The sequence below is a fragment of the Oryzias melastigma genome, linkage group LG21 (genome assembly GCF_002922805.2).
Source record: "Oryzias melastigma strain HK-1 linkage group LG21, ASM292280v2, whole genome shotgun sequence".
NCBI lineage: Eukaryota > Metazoa > Chordata > Actinopteri > Beloniformes > Adrianichthyidae > Oryzias > Oryzias melastigma.
In genome coordinates, this window is record NC_050532.1 from 20,273,844 (window position 1) to 20,282,431 (window position 8,588).

General features: G+C 40.1%; 1 protein-coding gene across 1 annotated transcript in view; it reads right to left on the reverse strand.

Annotated features, from left to right (window-relative positions):
• The window catches only part of gpc6b (glypican 6b), a 102,400-nt gene that overhangs the window by 29,502 nt on the left and 64,310 nt on the right, over window positions 1–8,588 (reverse strand). Inside the window, exons 5-6 of the mRNA XM_024286706.2 lie at window positions 1,189–1,319; window positions 383–526 (exon numbers count right to left, since the gene is read on the reverse strand). Of these exons, the coding sequence (XP_024142474.1) occupies window positions 383–526; window positions 1,189–1,319 (275 nt within the window). The remainder of the gene's footprint in view (window positions 1–382; window positions 527–1,188; window positions 1,320–8,588) is intronic.

The following is an 8,588-nucleotide window of genomic DNA, read 5'->3' on the forward strand; positions in this document are numbered from 1 at the left end:
GCATTAATTTGTCTATTTTTTCTTAAAAATGTTCAACTATTATAAAAAGATTAAGATCATACAAATAAAAGTACAAATTTGCACTTCAGAACCATCTAGTTACAGACTTTCATTTTCTGTTTGCCAAGTACACAGGGATGAGAAGGGCACTGATCACACCTTCTGTTGTTCTCCGGGGCTAAAGCTGTTGATTCGTTAACAAACACAAATCAATAAAGGGGTTTGAACGAAGGACAAGTACAAAGAATTAATTTCCGGCTCTAGAGGCTCAGGATGGCAGATCACCAGTTTTAATCAACAGTGTCAAGAAGCAAAGACAAATGATGTTTACTCTTAGGCTGCGTCTCATCTGAAAGCAGCGCGGTTGCCTTTGTGTCCTTACCAGTCTGTCTAAGCTGGTGCCAGCTGCAGTGGTCGGCCGCTCCTCTGGGCTGTAGGGTCTGAAACGAGGGCTGTACACATTCGAAACCCCACGGGCAGACCTTGTGCTTCCTGCGGGTTTGGGCTGGCCGCAGCCTTGAAAAACCTGCAATTACACAAACATGGGCACCCGGCTCTCAGCAGTCGGGATGATTTTGGATGCAGAGACTGCGGGGGAAACATGCAATTTATTTAAGGTCTTGTGAAGTATGCGCCCCACACTGCCGGTGTGACGGTGCTCTGTCATGTTGAGGTAACCACACTGAAAGGTGAGTCAGCGCAGACTTCTGACCAGAACTATTTTAGGTGGGAAAGTTTAGTTTTTACTGGCTTTCGGAGAAAAAAAAAATCCACATAGAGTTGAACCATAAACACAACGGCATCTGTTGTATGGGGGAACTAAAAACAACATTTAACTTTGAATGGAAAGTGGCGTCCAAATAAGTTAAGGCAGAAAAATATTCCTCTCAACCACAATTTTTTTTTTTTCCTGACTACAATTTTGTGGGTAACAAAAAAATGTAGTAAAACACAGGAAACACATTAACTACTGTTGGCTGAACTAAGATTAGCTGACCAAATTGAAACATGTAATTCAAGTACAAGACCTCAACTTGAGCATAATTAGAATGTGTTGCATTGCACACCTTAGAAACAGCCCAACTCCCAGTAACCTTTTCATTCTGATTGTGCAAAAGGTCAGATTTATCAGCTAATCCTGAGTTTTACTCTTTTCTTTTAAAGAGATATGAAGGAAAAAGTCCTTACTCTGAAGGAAACTTCCGCACTGTTTTCTTGCATGATCATGATGGCCTCTGAAATCTTGACATCAATGGGGCCCATGACAGATTCGATGTTGAAAGGCCCTTCCAGCCTCTGCGCCACCAGCAGCATGGCATCTGTCACAATGAAAGAAAAAGATCAGGGTTTAAAGGAACAAGAGGACATTCAGAGATGGAAAGATATACTTTAAAAGTATATTTTTATCTACTCTAAAATCATTTTTTTAATATTTGTGCAGTTTTTAACAACAATAAAAAAACAAAATCTGTCTTTTTAACCTTACTCTTAGCTCTCTGTTACCATCCCCCATGTTAACGGATTTCGACCAGTGTCTTAAATCAGCCTTAAAATACACTAAAAACAAGAACCTATCATCCAGTTTTTCTGTCATCTCTTAGTTATCTTCTTAGGCTTCCTTATCCATGGAAATAATGGTTTTATTGTTTTTTTTTTTCTGTGGGTCTCTGGGGCTATAAAAAAATAAGTATGCCTCTAGATTAAAAAAAAACAAAGAAATAATCTTAAGAGAATCATATAAATACAATAAAAGTTGAATTTTACTGAGGGGTTTAGAACACATCTCTCAATTTAATTTGCTTGATCTATTTTTACATTTTGAAATTATTCATAAAATACAACTCCCATCGTGTCTTAGGTCAGTTTTGACCCATATTGTTTTCAAGAACATGCAAAGATAAATATATAATTGTGTCAGCAATAGAACTCTATTTTGAACACATTTGAACACACGCACAAAAAAAAAATAATCAAATCAATAGAAATCAATTCCAAAAGTATTAGAAAACTAAATCAGATAAAGTTATGTTCGTTGTCTGGACATGCCTGGGTTTGTTTGTTTTGCTTTTCTGCAACTATACTGGACAAATGAGCATCCCCTGAAGCTCGCATGATCGAGAGAGGAGGATGCTGTCAGTGTGTTGGCTGAAATCCAATAATGGTTTAAATTTTGGCTCCATGTATTGCTTTTTAACGTTATTTTATATAACCGGGTCAAAATCGACCCTAACACCAGAGAGGACATATTTTCTACCAGAGCATTTTAGAATATAAGATACAAAAAAATACAACATTTAAGTTTTGTTGAAATCAAGGTTCCTGACAAAGTCAAAAAGATTTGATAGAATAATTTATGCAATGAAAATGTCGTTATGCCGACCCAAACACAAAACTAAGGTTATAACATGGTTTCTGCAGAGCAGCATGAGTTCATTAAAAGTTTGCCTCCGAGTTTTGGCCGGTACTGTTAGTGTGGGAGTAACCCTCCACTAACATATCATCCCTGTGTTTACGCTCTCCTTCACCTTCAAATCAATCACGGTTTAAAAAAATAAAATACTCAGAAACAGTTTTAATTTTAAATTCTTGTATTTATGATGTCAATCGTGAGAAAAATGCTACAAGAGCTTGTTAAAAACATCAACAACAATTTTCATTGGATTGGGCATTTTCTACTTTGCAGAAAATTCCACAAATTAAGCTTTAGGTGTGTTTTAGAAAAGTGAAACATCACAGAAAAATGCCTCAGAAATCAAAAACTCTGTTACAAATTTTCCATACACATGAATAAATAGCGAATAAAAAGCTTTAGAGACAAATGAATAATAATTTTAAAAAATATATATATATATATTTTCCCTGCCTAGGGGTTGACCTTTGACCTCCAGAGTGAAGTAAAAATATTAATATTTGAGAAAATGAAAGCAGAATTAGATACAACCTCTAGGATGTGCTTGTGCTGGCGATTCGGTTTCTTTTCAACAATGCAAAAATGTTAATTAAAAAAATAAATAAATGGCATAATTACTTTTTTTTTTCTTCTCCAGCTATTTAATAAAACAGATATTTAGAGTTAGATTATACACTTTCTAATAATAAAGGTATGAGGTTAAAAATGATTAACTTGTTTTGAAACTTACCAAATGATGGGAAAAAAAGCAAGATCTAAAACACATTGGGACAAGTGAAAAAATGAATTTTAAGGTGAATAAATCTTACATTTTTGGCTGATTTGCGCTCCAGTTTTAAATGTGCCGTACTTGCTATCTGATTACAATCTGGTGTTGTCATTGAACACTGTCAACGTCCTCAGGCTGACTTGTGAAGCATGTCTGCATCTTACTGCAGATTCAATTTCTATGCAGATTAACTCAATCAAGTCAAGAAAGAGCAAATAATGCTGATGAGTCATTGATTTAATACAAAAAAAAAAAAAAATTGAAAGCCCAGCTCATCGGCTGCCAGAAGGTCAGTGCTTTATTAAATTGTGTGGACACAAGCCAGAGGGCCTTGTTGAACATGAAACACTTGCCATTAGTGTCTCCTCTTGTTTCAATCACTTTTAATTACAGTTGCAAAAAAGCTCCAGAAATAAAACGTGTGTTTGAAATATTGAGCGTCCACATAATTAAGCGGCACAGACTTAAAAGTAGCTCAGTAATGCAGGTTAAGCTTTTAAATTGACATTAGAATGAAACGGTGATGAAGTGTTCTCAGACATATTGGCTCTTGAGTGCTCCCATGTCTGGAATGGTGAGTCTGACTTTGAAACGGACGCCTTTGGTAGCTGGGGATCAACAAACCACTAACCGACTGAGCACGTCTCATGTGTGGACGTTCGTCAGGATGGGTGTCTGTGTCCGCAGACCTCCCAGGACAAGACCTCACCACCAGGCTGTTATAATGACTCCACAATTATCTCCAATGCATGAGCTCATGCTGTCATTTAGGTACAGCAAAGATTTTCTATGACAGCTCTGATTTAAATGATTGTTTCTTGTACAGAAAGAACAATCCATCTTCATAATAAAAATCAATGTCATGAAAATGTTAAGTACAAATAACAGTACAGTAAACAAAACAAAAACACAAACAGAAGACCTGTTGGAATTCTCAGCCTTCTGGGATCACTGATGACAGCGGAAGATCCCTGAAATAGCATTGGCTCGGGTCCGGCTCCATTTCCTAAACAATTATGTTCAAGTCTGAGCCTTTGAAGAGCTCCTTTGTTTGCTTACAGCGTGACTTGCAAATGGCCTGTGATGTTTGCAGATGTTAATATGAAGATTACATCAGCCGCTCATGTTATTCCAGAGAAGTGCTTTGGTTGCTGCCCTCTGCAACCATACGAACCTGTTAGGTGCAGCACTTGAATTCATGTTTTTTGGTTTGTTTGTGAACTTTTGGAAGTTCAATTCTGCGTTTCAACACCTCCCTGCGATGTTTGACTGTACTGTTTTTGTTTGACATACTGATGCAACTATTCAAGCTGAAGACAAATTGACAGACTTGTGTAGTTAAGGGAATTTTGGTCCACAAAGCATCCACCCATCCATCTTCAGAACCCAGTTTATCCCTGTCAGGGTCATGGGGTGCTGGAGGGAAGCCAGCTACTTTGGGAAAAGGCAGGACACACCCTGAACAGATCTCACAGTCACACCAAGGGACAATTTAGAGTCACCAGTTAACCTATGAGGCCAACACATTCTCACTCCCAACTCCTCATATATGGAGATATGGTTTGGGCACCCTCCCTGCCACTTTAACATTTTGAGTGCCCCCAACTTGTCGTTTTTTTGACAAGTTTGCTGTTCCCATTACATCAGGGGTCCCCAACCTACTGGTATTGGTCCAAGTGCCGCTTGGTTCTGGGCCAAAACTCTAATCAGGGGTCCTCAACCCTCAGAACGCGGACCAGACCAGTATATAAGGCATTCAGAAAGGTCTAGGTTAAGGCGTGTGAGGTTAGCCCCTGTTAAACTCTGTGTTCATTGATGAGGAAGAAAGTAATCAAAAGACACATTTGGAATTTAGTCATTTTAATAGAAGTTGGATCAATCTTGTACAGAGATCTCCAGGTCTTGTGACATGCAAAGACTTATAAAATAAGGTTCACTTATGTATGCTAAAGGCGGGCCTCATTTGGTTCCAGGCCAATGCTTGTCAGGAGAAAAGAACCCTCAAAAGCCTCAACACCTATTGTCATCTTGACCAAACCTACATCGTAAGTAGTCGGTATTCATGGTCCTGCTCGGGCCAGCAAGGTCTTTGTATGTCAGTGGAAAAGTACTGATTAGGTCTGCTCCATGTGGATTGTTGTAACAATGGATTCCTCCATGTGTTAATGAAGTATAAAAGTGAACCATACTATAAATTTAGTCCAAAAAACCTTCATGTAACTCATTTTGAAAATTTAGGAAGCCTTCATTTTTTTTTTTTCATGGGGCGGCTGTGGTGCAGTGGTAGGGCGGTCGACTCCTGATCAGAAGTGAGCGGGTTCGACTCCGCCTTGCCCGCCCATGTGTCGAAGTGTCCTTGGGCAAGACACTGAACCCCGAATTGCCTCTGGTGGGAGGTTGGCGCCAGTGTTCGGCAGCGGAGCCACCACCAGTGTATGAATGTGTGTGTGAATGGGTGAATGGGTCTGTGACTGTGAAGCGCTTTGGGCCCTCGAAGGAGGGTAGAAAGCGCTATACAAGTATACGCCATTTACCATTTACCATTCATTTTGTATATAAACTCGTCAGGCCCCCTCTGTGTAACTTTTTGACATGCTCGGTGTTCCCATTACATCACGGGTCCCCAACCCTCTGATGCGGAACCAGTACTGGGTTAAGTAGAGAAAAAGAGGCCACTCGACCGAAGAAGAGTGACAGTGCACGCTCCATGACCATCCCTGATCCCCGTGGGAGCAAACCTTTCTCCAGCCATCCCTGATCCCAAATGTCACACACCTGAGTGCAAAAAAAAAAAAAAAAATGGGCTCTAACGTCCTTGGACAACATGTGTTGCCAATATGGGACTTTCTGAATGCCTTTTGTACTGGTCTGGTCCCCGTTCTGAGGGTTGAGGACCCATGATTAGAGTCTTTGGCCCAGGACCAAGTGGCACGAGTTTGGGACACTCAAAACATCAAAAAGTGGCGCAGAGGGAGCCCAAACCATATGTCCATATATGAGGAGTTGGAAGTGAGAATGCATCTATAAGGGAGATTTTGGACTGTGGGAGAAAGCTTGAGAGCCCGTAGATATGAGGAGAACATGCAAACTCCACACAAAAAGGTCCCAGTCGGGATTTAAACCAGGACCTTCTTGCTGTAAAGCGAGACCGCTACACCATCGTGAAGCCCACAAAGCAAGCGAAAGGTAATAAAAAAGGGAAGTCACCATGACATGCAACCAGTGCATGATCAAATGAAGAAAAGAAAGAGATAATTTCTTTCCTTTTTTTTGGTAAGTCACTACAGAAATGGACAGACATTACCGCTCAGGGCTCTGTCTCTTCACTGAGAGAAAACTCAGGCTGTGTCAGCCGGCGGCAACCTCCAACTGACAAGGACAGATAGAAAATGTGAAAAGCTCCTCGATGGCTTTTTGCTTGTGAACAATTCCACAAGATGAAAAAAAAATGTTGAAATGTCATTGAGATATTATAAAGCTTTTCAAAACTAAAAAAATAAATAAAAATAAAATCACAGTGGGTTCCAAAATACTATGCAAATTGTATTAAAGTGTTGAAAAAATTAAATTCTTTGTTTTTTAATTAAACTTGTGGATGATATTGTGTCTCAGGACACTTTTGGATCACTGTAATCTATCTCAGACACCTGTGATCATTAGTTTGTGAGTTCAATTAAAGGAAAAACTACTAAAGAAGGACGCTCCACATTATTAATCAGTCCAACTTTTTCAAGCAATATGGGAAAGAAAAAGGATCTCAACACAGCTGAAAAAAGTGAAATAGTTAAATACTTTGGACAAGGTATAAAAACCTTGGATATTTCCCAAAAACTTCAGCGTGATCATCGTACTATTAAGAGATTTGTGGTGGATTCAGACACGAGTTGGTGCAGGCAGACAGAATGAGGAATGTTTCTGCCAAACAAATACATCAGATTAAGAGAGCAGCTGCTAAAATAACATTACAAAGCTGCAAGCACATATTTGAAGTTGGTGGTGTCTCTGGAGTCCAACGAATATCAAGGAGTAGGATCCTCCAGAGGTTTGCAGTTAGAAGTAAATCTTTGATTCAGGCATGCCTAAACTCACAAGCAGAAATGGCTGCAGTGGCCCAGACAGATGGATGGAGTAGTGGGGGGTTTGGCCACCATGTCCCGACAAGGCTGTGACATCTGCAAGGAGGTGGTGGAGTCATGGTTTGAGAACCTTTGGACAATCCTCAAGCCCAATCTCTCCTAGGGTGGAGACAGTTCACATCCAAACTGCTTCAAATGTAACTTGACTAATCAAGATGTTTTTGACAAGAATACCTTTTGATTTCAGGAAATATAAGCTTCTTGCACAGTGTACAGGATTTGGGAGGGTTGAAAAATAAAAAATCTGTACAACATGTCTGCATCTCGCCTACTTCACGGTTATTTACCATTGGGTGTTGTAGAAAGGTTTGCTACAACCAGTCATCCGCAGCATGCCCGTAGCATAAAATGTGCTCTACAGGTTCAAAGATTGGTCTACAATCGTTTTATTTTGTCCTGGCCACTTTTGTGCCCTTCCAGGTTTTCCCATTTTATGGCTGCCGACATTCCACATTCACCCATATGGGCATTTATGACCGAGGTTTAAAAGGGACTATATAATGCAAAATCAAATTTCTTGTTGATTCCTTATAAACAAGCATCCCCAAAGCAGTATTTTGCTCTGAGCAATCCTCTACTACCCTGCTCTGAGCACCAGCTTCTCCCAATCCACAAAACAAGTGGATCCTCACATTCATACATATGAACGTGGGGGAGCAGCCCCTTCCAGGAAAAGTTTGCACTGCAAGCACCACCCCTAAACTAACACAAGCACCCACTTCCTCTACAGAGCTAGCAGTGATCGACAAAACACTTGCATTTTTGCATCTTCCGTTCAAAGTATTGGTTCCTCTTGCACCTTATCTGCAGAGACAACAGCTTGCTGCCGAGGCTGGCTCAATGTTGACATCATAGAGCCAATGGTGCCTCAGAGACAGAGTTATCTTACTTCCGGGTAGGAAAATTAGCTCACATTTCATAATAAAAAAAAAAAAAAATTCTTTAGTGTGGCAGAGGTAATATATTATCATACTGTATATATGGGGGAGCGGGAGCACTCTTGTGGGGTCCAGATGACCAGACTCCCAACGTCAACATACCTTGGATAGTACAAGGGTTACACTAAGAATTGTCACTTTTAGGTATGTGGACAAAGGTCAAATCTTTTGGATACTTGACAAAGAGCGGGAATCCAATTAATACCATAAAGTACAGCATCAGCTGTTCTTCAACCTTATTAACCCAGTAGATTGAAGACATGGTTTTGGAGAGGAACATCTCTTTTTGTCCTTACGCCAGAGAAGGACACCCCTGGCATTGTCTGACCTGCTTA